The 12,406-nt window shown below is 36.6% G+C and overlaps 1 protein-coding gene across 20 annotated transcripts in view; it reads left to right on the forward strand.

Annotated features, from left to right (window-relative positions):
- Nucleotides 1-12,406, forward strand: part of DOCK9 (dedicator of cytokinesis 9) — a 137,358-nt gene that overhangs the window by 21,346 nt on the left and 103,606 nt on the right. For 2 of the 20 annotated variants that reach the window (XM_052785732.1, XM_052785733.1), the window contains exon 1: nucleotides 8,624-8,989. The exons of 14 other annotated variants lie outside the window; for them this stretch is intronic. In XM_052785732.1, coding sequence (XP_052641692.1) covers nucleotides 8,876-8,989 — 114 coding nt within the window. In that variant the 5' untranslated portion in view covers nucleotides 8,624-8,875. Of the gene's footprint in view, nucleotides 1-8,620; nucleotides 8,990-12,406 lie in introns of those variants that run through there. 4 more of the 20 variants (XM_052785726.1, XM_052785735.1, XM_052785720.1 and 1 more) reach the window with 3 other exon arrangements.

The following is a 12,406-nucleotide window of genomic DNA, read 5'->3' on the forward strand; positions in this document are numbered from 1 at the left end:
ATGAATGAAAATATATTTTTTCCAAATGTCCACCTAGGGCATATTTATTTTCTGCAAATATTGAGAAAGCATTCTGATTTGCTGAATTTTGTAGTAAGTTGAAGGATACACTTTCAAAATATTAGCTTGTATGTTTGATCTACATTACTTAGTTTGTTTTGATTTTCCTATGATTTTTTTCTTAATCCATTCTCAGCATGATATTACATGTTATTTCTGCTGTGTTTCAGTATCTTAGAGTTAGGAGGGTTTTTTTTCCATGGCCTTTATTTTTATATTAAAATTCCATCTTTTTGGTAATCATTGTATAACCAATGACTATCTGAGAGTGAAGTGTTACTGTATGGTTTAGGGCCTAAACAGCTGTTTTAGATGGTAGACAAAGATGGAAAATGAGCAATGGAGTGTAGTGACAATAAAACTAACAACATTTTAAAAGTTTGGGTTTTGCTAATAAGCCCCTTGAAGTATTTAGTGAAGGAAGAGGCTAGGTGAGTGTGCTAGCAATGCTGGTAGAGGAGCTAGAAAATTCTAAAGTGAGACAGATTGGGCTGAAGGACGTCAACATTTTCTTCTTTATATTTGTTTGAAAATTGCAGAAAGCAACTTGGGGGTTTTTTTTGTGCTTGTAACGTTTTCTGCTCAGTTTGCTTCTAATGGCCTATTCAACGCTGCTATTTCTCTCATTAAGCTTTAGAACCTTGTAGTTTGGTAAACCTACTTAAGGTAGTTTAGTAGCTGTAGCATGTGCAAGATGGGGCCTAATAATTTTAAGTAGCCTTTTAATTTATTAAGTCTGATGTGGAAAATATCCTTAATTTGAATAAGTGTTACTTAATTTGTGCTTACACAATTTCTGAGAAGAAATGCAGGGCATTTTCAAACGCTATTTCAAACTGGACTTCAGGAGTAAAGTCCAGCTTTTAATATGGTGGATATAGGTATTTGCTGAAAACAGAACCACTAACCTTAATATTTTAGTAACTGCAGTTTCTTAGTCTATGTCACCTGTTGACTTGACAGCAGTGTCATCATTAGGTGTTACTGAGTTTTTGTGCGACTGCTCTTTCTGTGCTGCCCATGAGTCATTTGGTTTATTAATAAACTGTGACATCTTTAAGATATACCAAAGTCTGTGCATGTGGGAAGATTGATTAATGACAGCGGTGAGCTATGTAATTCTGGAAATAACTCCGCAGTAGACATTCAAGTTGCAAATATTTTGATTTCAGAATCATATTAAATTATATGCGTATGATTTTTCAAAAAAGACTTTTCTTGATTGAACATGTGCTGTGTTTAAAATAAACATTAAAACATTCATTTATTAAAAGGCCTTACATTAAGGCCTGTTCTTGCTGTCTGAATTAACAAATTAATATCAACTTGTTTAGTTAAAGTAGAAGAGTTTAGTAGATATAAAATAGAAATATATAAAGGAGAGAGTTTTAAGGAAGTAATTCTGCTGAGTAAGTGGAAGGTGGTTTTTTTTTTTTAATGTGCTTAAATAGCTTATACAGCAATTCTCTAATGGTGTGTAGATAATTTGCATGGCTTAGTCTGTTATTTCACTTTCGTACCGTGCTTCAACTTGTAACTCTATTACAAGTGGCTTTTATTCATCAGCAGCTGGAGCATTAGACCTCATTAGGCCTCTTAGTAAGGAAGAAGCAGACATGTATGAGTACAGCATCTAACTGTTGCATAGTTTTTCATGGGTCACTTGAATGAGAGCACTTCTTTTATCTCCTTTCATCTTACTGCCTTAGGTGAGTAAAAACTTGGTGTCTTAACGTGCTGGCTTGTAGTTTCGGCTACATCTCCTGATGGTTTTTGTAGACTCTTTTTGTTTTGACCTTTCATTGGACTCCTTTGGGACTAATGCTTGAATGTCTGGTATCCTTCTGCCCTCTCAGCAGGGGAAATTGCAGCACAAATTCACCAAATGTGCAGTTCCTGCAGCAAATATGCTTCTTTGAAAGATGCACGTGAGAGGAGTATCAGACATAGGTTGGCAGGTATTCAGTGCACTGGCATGCAAAAGGTAAGATTAAACATTGTATCCTCAGGAGAAATTCTTTAAGACTGAGGATAAAATCTGAGGATAGTTGGTCAAGTCTACATGTGTAAGCCATTGTTTATTGTCCATGACAATATAGGTTGGATTAGCACAGAAAGATATCTGACCCCAAAAACGTGGCATTAGGTTGCATCCAGGTAGAGAACGTGTTCCCTTTGAATGTAGCAGCAGGGGATCTTGGGGGAGCTAGATAGAAAGCAAGCAAAATGTCTAGAGTTAAAAAACAAACAACAACACAACCCTAAACAACCAAAAAACCCCCACCCAAACCCAACACCCCCAAAACCAAAAAAAACCTTTAAAGCCTTGTCTGATCTTGAGGAGAGGAAAGAACACTTCTGTAGCTGAGAAGCTGCATGGGTGGTGTTTTCAAGAGTAGAGCCTAGACTTAGTGAACAGGCAGAAAGGAGTCAACTTCTCTGCTCTTTCTTCCTGATTAATACTTCCTTCCAGCTGCCTTAGGAACAGCCTGAAATGCTTATTTGAATAATCTACAGATGCAGATATCCTGTTCTGTCATGAAATTAAATGCAATAAAAGTAAAGCTGGGAGCCAACTGCTAACTTTTGCAATGTTCTTGTTTCTTAGAACTCTACAGTGTGAAGTCCAAGACAGGTTTGTATTGCAGTGTAGAAGCAAACCAAGATGCACTCTTACTTCAGCCCAAGGGCAGAGGTGAATTAACCATCTCCTCAAGGAGCAAATTGCTCCTGGAAAAAGTCTTGTAAGATTGGTGTTACACAGTGGGAAGACCCTTACCTCAGACTTGCTTGGCACAGAACAGCTTCAGTTTGAGAGATCCTCAGACTTGGGGTTTTGACTTGCTTTTTGTCTTTGGTTTGGTGTCTGTGCTGTCCTATTAGTTTCTGATAATTGTAAGGTACTGTCCAGTAGGAAAAAAGCCATCTTTAGTCCAATACTGTTTGCAGAGTCAGTCTGCTTGTACATGTCCTGTCTATAAGGAGGTATGTCAGAACAATAGTTAAATCCTTTAGCAGAAGTGCGGGTTTAATCTTGAAGTCTCCTATCCTGACTAAATTCTACTGATTTTTTTTTTTTTTTTAACTACTTTTTAATTTTTTTTCTTTCCCCTGGAACCATAAGGAAGTCGGGTTTTCCCTGAAAACAGAAAGATATCTACTAAGATGGTATGAAATGAATCAGTTACCAGTGAGTCAAAGAAGTGCACCTTAAGTTGATACTTCATAGGTAACAGTATGCAAAAGTGTAACATGGACAAGACTTAAGTTAATCTATATTTTGCTTAGCTCTGCTGTGATTTTAATCTTATTTTAGTTTGTATTTGTCACAGAGTAGGAGTGTCCAAACTAAGCTACTGTTTATCTGTTATCTGACAGATAGTGATGTCTAGCCAAGGGAAATTAATGAGATATACCATGTTGGTTTTAACAATGTTAGCCAAATTCTTATTCCATGAAATAAGGAGCTTTTAAAAAATGCATTGTACAAAAACTCTATGGACCCAATAGAAACACTGACTGTGAGAATCCTTTAACTTTATGCTGCCACTAAAACAGGCAGATCAGTTTTTTATTCCAGCTTCTTAAGTAGTCATACAGACCTGTACATTGATGTTACCTTTTTTCACCAATGCAACCTACTTATGATAGAGACCTCTTCTATGTGGTATCTCAGCATCTTTGTCCTGTCCAGGCTACTTGACTCTCTCCCTCAAAATCATGTTTTGAGAGTAATTTTAACTATAATGTAAAATTTGAGATTTGTGTGATTAATTTTGATATAAAGAGATGCCTCCCCAAAGAGGGATTGTTATTCAACCTATTCCAGAATGGGATTAATTCTTGCTTTACCAAGGAAAGTCAGTGAAATGGGAGTATTTTAGTTATAATGTTGACAATGTGAAAAGTTACATAATATGTAGCACACTCATACCTGTGTCTTATGCTTTATCTTTTTTTCTCTTTTTGTTGCCCTTTTTATCATCCTTTTTATGACTTTTTTTTGCTAGAGAATGTACTCCCTATTGGTGGGACTGCAAGTTACACGTTTGCAGTATTTGCCGTAGGAGGACTGAGTCTTCTGAACTAACTTTCTTGTGACTTTTTCTATTTCATCTGAATGTAGTGTGTCTGAATGGCAGGGAATCGCCAGGTGAATTGCATGTGTATTCCATCTGCTATCAGCTGGCTGAGCCTTTCTCTTGAACTTGTGAATATGTTCTTCCAGGGCAAGCATGTATCTGTTGGTCACTTATGAAACTCCGCAGTATTAAGATATGTATAGCTGCAACACTTAATGTTCCACTGACATGTGAAATGTTATGCTTTTAATATGGCTGCAAGGCAGGCTGCCAAGTGTGGGAGGACAGTGCTAGAATATCTCTTACTAACACAGATGAGAGCAAGAAGTATTGGCTTTTAATGGTGCTTGTCATTCTGCTGAAGTGGGTCCATATTTCCATATGAGCTACTGCCTTAAAAACCCAACCAAAACCCAACCAACCAAAAAAAACAACCCCACCCTCCAAAACCCCCAACAAAACAAAGCATCAAAACCCCTCCAGTCACCTAACCTCCTTCTTGAAAGTTGTTTTTTGAGAGATGCTGTGAGTTGCCAGGGCATTTAAAGAGCTGCAAAGGAGTAGAGAACAGGTGTAGGATTTTAGTAAATGATGTCAAATCCTTCTGTTTTCACTTATACAGGACATGCAAACCTACAGCAAGATTATTCCTTCCTCCCCTTCTCCCCCCAGTTGCTACAGGTTAAGCAACAATTCTTTTCCTAGAACAGCTAACAGAGATAAGTTTGGTGGCTGTAATTATAGCTGGTAGATTGAGTGATTGCTGATACTGGCCACTCAACAGGGTTTAGTGATCTTGATGCAGATTATAAGTGGGACTTGGAGCAAAAGAAGTGCCATTAAACCAAACTACTCAGGTTTTAGCTTGTTCCTACAGCGAGGATGGGTAGTCATTCTTTCTTCCATCAAAGTTCAGAGGAAATCCTCATATGCTGCCTGTTCCCTTGCTATCACTTACTAATCATTATGTGGTATTATGCATTAGGAAAGCAAGCTCTTGGAGTGAAAAGTGATTTGAAGGAATAAGAGGATGTATGTAGGGAACTTGTCTTTTGGGCAGCAAATTTGCTGGATGAATCACTGAGGTATGCTGGGAACACTGAGATCTGTTTTGCCTGTGTAATTTTGTAATTGCATAGGCAATTCCTTAAGGGTATATGATGCAAGAAGAGAATCAACTATTTGGCCATTGGAAGTAACATGAAAAGTACTGTTGTTAAAAGTACCATAGGAAGTCCTTCAAGACACTGTGTTTGTAAAAAGATGAAATGCATTGTTTCCATAATAATCTGAGTTATTTTGCACATAGGTCTCTATTTAGCTAGTGATTTCCTGCAATTTGGGGACCTGCCATTTTGGAAATGCAGTCAAATAACTTCTGTACAGTGACATTCTTTTTGTACGTGCATTGTTTTCCTGGATTCTCTGTTGATCCTCATTCAGGTGACTGCCTGATACAACAAATTGAGTAGTATCTTTTTTCTTCTTCTTTTTTATTGCAGTTAAATGGTTTAAAACTACAGGTCCTGTAACAAGATGATAAATTTGCAGCATGACTTACAGTCCTGTTTTTCATCTTTCACTTTTTGAATTATAACGTGTTATTGGTAAAATTTTTTAATATACCTCTTGATTAAAGTAACACCTCTTCTGACTGTGTGGTGCCTGGGTAAGCAGCATCTCATGTTTTTGTGGTGTGGATTTTTTTGTTTGGTTTGGTTTGGGTTTGGTTTTTTCCCCTAAGTATTTTTTTGTGAATTAAATTATTGAGATAATCACTAAGTCCTCAGCAGAAAATAAATGTTGGAAATACACATAAATCTAGCAATTAAGGTCTATTTCATGCAGGATATAGCTCTGGAGGTACTGCTTCACAGTTCTGTTGTTAAATAAAAGAACGTCCTCTAATGGTATATGTGTGTTAATGAAATGCAAGCTAGAAAATACATTAACCATTCAGTAGGAAAAAATAACTTCTGTATCTTTAAATTGATGTTATAAAAATGTTGGCTTGCTTTTTGTCCCTCATCGTGTTTTGGGAAGATGGGGAAAGAAAATCACATTTGTACTGAATTAAAGTAATCCAGATGCATTCAGGAGAAGTAGTTGACGAGGATGAAACAATGTTGCAGTTTAAAAGTAGAATCCTCTGTTAAATTAAGGACAAGAAATACTATTTAAAGTGTATAATATTTTTAAGTCTTTATTAGTGTGAGTGTTTGCAAGTGCCTTGTGCATAATAAGGTTGTGCATTTCTGGTTGCAGTTAAGTATAATTGTAGCTCATCTCAATGAAACAAATTCCTGTTTGGCAGCTGCATCCTCAAGTAACGGTATAATTTAGTCTAAGCTGTTCTGTACTTCCGTTTTCTGAAAACAAAAGGGGCTGGTGCAAAATAAAAGTAAATTGTAACTAAATGTTCTTGAACTATTGTCTACCTTGATTTACACAGGAAGACCTGTTTTTGTAAATTTGACTAAACTGCTAGTTTCCTTCTTAACTCTTAAAGCAGCTTTATAGAGTATTATTTTCTAGAGTTTGGTGCCTATATATTAGAGAGACTGCTTAAAAAGTAAATGCATTGAACTTGTTTTTCCCAGAGAAAAAAGCAGAAGCATAGTAAATCATTATTGTCTTGACTAGTAGTAAACTTTATTATTTCTTTCAGTTCACTCATTAGAAATGTGCTTGCATTGTGGATGGGATGGGCAAACTGCTGGTTGGACTCAATTTCATGATTGCAATAAGCTGAAATAATATCTTCTGCAGGTGTGAGAGCAGAGAGAAGGGGAAGAGAAAGAGATATTAACAACTTATGTTAGGTCTGAAGTGTAAGAAACCTGTGCCTGAAGTTGCGCCTTCTTAAAAATGCTAGTAGTAAATGAGGATATTTATGCTTCTCCACAACTTGATCTGCTTTCTGCAGATTAAGGTGACTTTCTCTTCTGTTAGAGAATAGATAAAAATTCATGTCAAGTTAAATTTAGGATGACAGTTATATTGAGGTGAGATAATTAACTGTCCAAAGAAGTGGAGCAGAGTTGAGAATTGAATGAAGGTGGTGGCTTATTTTCCACAGCTGTCTGGTTGCTCTAGTGCACAGGGAGTCTAAAATAGGGATGTGCTTCTCTGGGGAGTTGAATTTTCTCTCAGATGTATTTTTGCTTGGTAAATACAGCCACTGAGGTTTGTGCACTTGGAAGTTGCAACTCATTAGTGTTAAAAAGAAACAAAGGGAAAACCAAAATACCCTTCTCAAAACCTGGAGAAAACTGCTCATCACAGTTCATTTTTTTCAGGAGGAATTTAGCATACAATCATATGCCAAAACTACTGCATAGAGGAGCTCAGTTGGTGAAACCTTCAAAATTACCAAAACTATCAGCTAGGTTGCATGCAAAATTGCTTTGCACTGCACTAAAGAATTGTACAGAAATGATCCCAGTAAAAATTGCTGCCTCCTATTTTGCCAGCGTGTGTGTATGCTGAACGGTGTCTGTAAGTAGCAGTATAGTAGGAGAGTAGATTGGATTACAGAAGCAGAGTTGAAGCATGACTTGAGTTTATGTTGCAGTTAAGGACAGGAATGGAAGATACTAACCACCGGGCACTGTGTAGCCTTGAATCACGAGGCCAAGAGACACTTCTGAAAACTGTTCACGAGACAAGGGAGACACTCTCCCAGTCTTTTCTGCTGTCAGCAAAAAGAAAATGCTATGGAAGCCAAAGGCAGTGAGTGATGGCTGGCTTGTCTTCATGGCTGAAGATCTGAGGTTGTCTTAAGTGACTTCAGTCAAAACGTGTGAAGATTTTGTTGTGTTGTCTTCTCAGTGGTTTTTTGGAGGGTGATCAGTGATGGACATCTACAATGCTGGAGGGTTCTTAGGAGGGAGGAATGAGCTGAGAGCACTAATAACGTGCAAGACAGAAATGAGCTAACTGGCTCGAGTGAGGAAAGAGGCTGAGGGAGACTGGTAGTTTACTTGAAGAGTTAAGTGCTTAAAAGTGAAGGTATAAAGAGATTATTTTGTAAATTTTATTTTTGAGTTAGTATTTTTGTAGACTATATAAGATTTTTACTGTGAAGGCAATTTGAGCTTAAGGTAAATTTTTAATACGGATTTAGCACTAAGATTAAAAAGAGCATCCCCACCCTACTGCCAAAAAAAGAGCAACATATCTGTTTGGGGCATTGGTCCTGGAGAATGTATTTGGTTAGTGGCTGGTTGTTGATAGTACCTGAGTAAGTGATACTAATGTAAGGAGAAAAAAAAAAAAAAGAAAAGTAACACTTAGGGGTTTATACTTCTAAAGAGGCCCAGTTGTTAATAAGTGCCTAATTTTTACAATAAAAACATTTTAAAATATTGAAGCCTTGAGTTTGTAAGTGCTGTAAAAGACTTGGACTGTTTTACATGGTCAATTTAGAAATGCATATTCTCTTTTGTGTTTGACTCATAACCTTAAAATGGATCCACCTTTTTTTCTTTCTTCTTTTTTTTTTTTTTTTTTTTTCCAGAGGAATACAACATGCTTAGGGGCTGGCCTTTGTCTGTCATGCATTCCCACCATGACAGATTTAGCAAACTGCAGCTCAGAAGTTAGACTAGTTTGTACTTTCTGCTGCTTGTGCCAGGGAAAAAGCTATTGTTTTCACTGAATCACTGGCATGTTGATTACTTTGATGCCAAAAAGCATACGGTTTTGCTGCTGTTTGTGTTTTCAATCAAAGAATGCAGGCAAGAACAAACAGAAATCCTAAGAAAGAGCTTGTTATAGAGTCTCCGCAGCAGTGCAAGGATGCAGGTCCTTGTGAAGTAGAAGTGGAGAGTCCTGTGGTAGTGCTGGTAAGCATTGTTTAAACAAGCTCTCTCTTTCCTTTAATAATTCCAGTTCTGTCTGCCAGTGAAAAACTGCTTAATCTGATGCTAATGAGAAGTTCCAGCATTCTTACTTGTGAAGAAGGTGCGTTTAAGATTTAGGTTTGATTCTTTGTGTGTTCTCTGTCTTTTTAATTAATTTTTGCTGTTCTGGTTTACCAAATCTTTGGCTCTCTGAGTGTGGCTTTGGAGTTTGGTTTTCATACTAGCTGCTTTTCAGTGTCTATTCTGTCTAGCATAGTTGTACAGCTCTTTGAACCTAGCATGAAAACTACTTGTACTTTAAAATACATTATAGCACCTCTATTTTTTAATTGCCCAGCATATCTTTCAATTAAAATACATTTGAACTCTATAAAGACTGTGTAACAGTTAAGTTTTACTTAAATGTGCTAAGAACTGTTGAAATAATTCAGGTGTACTTCTGTTAAAGGATGTATTTTTCAATGCCTTCAATGCACGTTATTTAGGAATTTAAAGTTTTAAAGTAGCTTCCAGTGGGGGGAAAAGGGAATATTTCTGTATGTGGGGGAAGAAATCAAATAAGAATTTTTTTTTTTTTTTTTATTGCTACACACTTAGTTCTGTTGGAATTTTAATAGTACAGCAAGAGAACATAATAAGCAAGCTGTAATGAATCCACCAACTCTCTCCAGCTAGGACAATAAACCTTTTCAAATAACAGAGGAGGATTGTTAAACTAATAACTTACATATCAGTAGAAAGAAGTACTTTGATAGTTCATACTAAAATTCCAAATTTGCTTAGTAATATCTCACCCTTAATTGTTGAATTAAAGGATGACGGTCTCTTCTTTATTTGTCTGGCTGTGGTTGAAGTTAGTGGGAGCTCTGATCCTCAAATTATGGTGTCCCTGCCCCTTATTTGAGCTTCACACTACACATTTAAGAACTGAACTAAAACATTTTGACTGTCTATATTTAGTAATACACATCTATAACTTTATGGGAACGGTTACTCTATGTAACTGAAAGCTTAAGTGTGTTAATAAGACAAATTTTCTTTTCCTTTACACTGTTTGTTTAGTTTCATTCTATTCAGAGCAGTTGTTAGTAAAACATGTCTTTTTTGTATGGGTGTGTTCTGATTTCTGGTCCAGATTTTCATCAGTACAATATGAGCTAATCTCGTGTGTGCTTTCCTGCCTTTGGAATGTTTAACTTTATTTAGAACTGTTTTTATTCCCCCATGAATACTCAGAGAGGATATTAGTGTTTCTGCAGATACTTAGAGTACTGCAGTTGATCAGCAAGCATATGTACTTACTTAAAAAAAAAAAAAAGTATAAAACATTACTGTGTTTACTTATAACCATTTATGAAGTACATCCTTATACTTTTGCAGGTACTACTTAATTTAATGATCATGGATTAATATACATCCAGTGTTTGCCCTCCCTTTTTTCATTTTCAGATGAAGTGGGTGCATTCAAAACAAAGGTCGATATTTCAAGGGAAGAACATTTAGGTTCCACATAGGTCACATAAAAAAAGTCTTTGCTGTCATTTCAGTTGCTATTTTGGTCTTAATCTGTTACACATATAGACAAGCATATATATGGCATATAATTATAGATGGTATAATATCCCTTTTTGCTTCTGCTTTTGTCTAGTTTATTGAGGAAAACTAGATGAAATGGTGCAAGGACACTTTGCCCTAAGTGTAGTGCTTGGCACAAAGCAAAAAGTAGGGTGCTATGTTTCATTTAACACCGACATTTGGGTCCATTTTTATTTCGTTGGGTTGTGATCTTGCAGTAGATTTTTACTGCCACAGTGAAAGCAGGTATTTTCTCACTGGTATAGGGATGCAGTAAGGTAATAAGATTGATAACGTTACTAGTTGGCTTAACAAAATGTAAACAGCAGAACTTCGTGTTTTCTGGATTAGAAAACTTAGAATTGTATTAGATAGCAATCCTCAAAAGCATTTGGAACAGGAGGCTTCTGGTTTACTCTAGTAATACTTCTCATCGACTATTGCCTAAAACATTCTTTCAAGTGTGGATGGATTCCTTCTGTATGGGCAATTATGATGTGATTTACCTAGCACTCTAATTTTTTGAGTGTTCTTTATAAAGATGAGGCAGAATCAGCTGTCAGGACTTCAAGGAAGCAACAAATTTTTTGTGATATTCATTTAATTCCTTTAAATGTAGTTCACAGAGTGCTAGAGTATTGAGGGAACCGAGTATTATAACTGTAAGCATCCCATGTGACATTGAAACAATGTTATTTGATTGAGCACTGTGCCTGAATTAACTTTTCTTGGATAGGTGGGTAGGTTCTCAGAAGGAGTCATCTGCTCCAGCGCCAGTATGTTAGTACGTGCACTCTCTTGTTTTCCTGCGTTTCCTGTTACCCAAGTTTAGTATTAAATAGTCTTATTATTTGAATTAGATTGTGTCATAACTTTGCTTTTGAAGTTAACAAGCAAGAAGAGCCCATGGAAAAAGCATTTGGATTTTCCGGGTGGTGCCTCAAAATCTTACTTGGGATGAACCGCTGTTGTGCTAGCTGTTGTAGAAGTTACCAAATTAGTACACGTGCTGTCCAGTTGCGTTTTGATAGTCCGAAGTAGTAACTGCTTATCAAATCAGATGATGTTTCTGCGAAAGTTGGAACTTCTGGAGGCCATTTTTCTGCTTGGAAACACACTGGCAGTATAAAACGTAAGACACCTGAGCTCCTCTGTCCAGGAGAGCATTGCCCAAGTCTGATTCTAGTGTTAGAAGTTTCTGTGCTGATGAGAGAACTTCATAGGACACAGCATGCTTACTTTGCGTCTGAAGGTAAAGCAAATCATAGAGGAGGCTAGAAATTAAACAACTGGAATTATCCATATTAACAACCTGAGGTAAATACTGGCAATACAGAAGGTCTTATCAAAACGTTTGAGCTCTGAAAAGTGTTCTTGTGTTTAAATGGACCTTGAACATCAACGAAACACTTCTCATAAACAAAAGCACAATGCTTTGTAATTTAGACTGTGTTCACTGAGTTTTGGAAACCCTCATTCTCTTCTGTTAGAGCCCCCTGAAGACCTGGGTAAACAATAGAACACAAGTTTTCAGGCTTTCAGGTTATACTGGAGAAAAAAGAAGGGAAGTTAATTATTGTTTTTTAAAGAAACACTCTGCAAAAAAGCCTGTATAACTGTCTAGTCTTTGTACGGCTCAGTCTGTGTAGCCCCAGTAAGCACGTCTGATCTGTTTACGTAAGCATGAGAACCAGTGACTTAATGCATTTCATTCTTTCAAGTCCTAGAGACTTAAAAGTTTTGAATTTGTCAATGAAAGCTTATTGTTGCTAAATATATGCATAGTGATAGTTTTTTACATAAACCTATAGCAGCTTATTCCCT

Source organism: Harpia harpyja, chromosome 4 (assembly GCF_026419915.1).
Source record: "Harpia harpyja isolate bHarHar1 chromosome 4, bHarHar1 primary haplotype, whole genome shotgun sequence".
NCBI lineage: Eukaryota > Metazoa > Chordata > Aves > Accipitriformes > Accipitridae > Harpia > Harpia harpyja.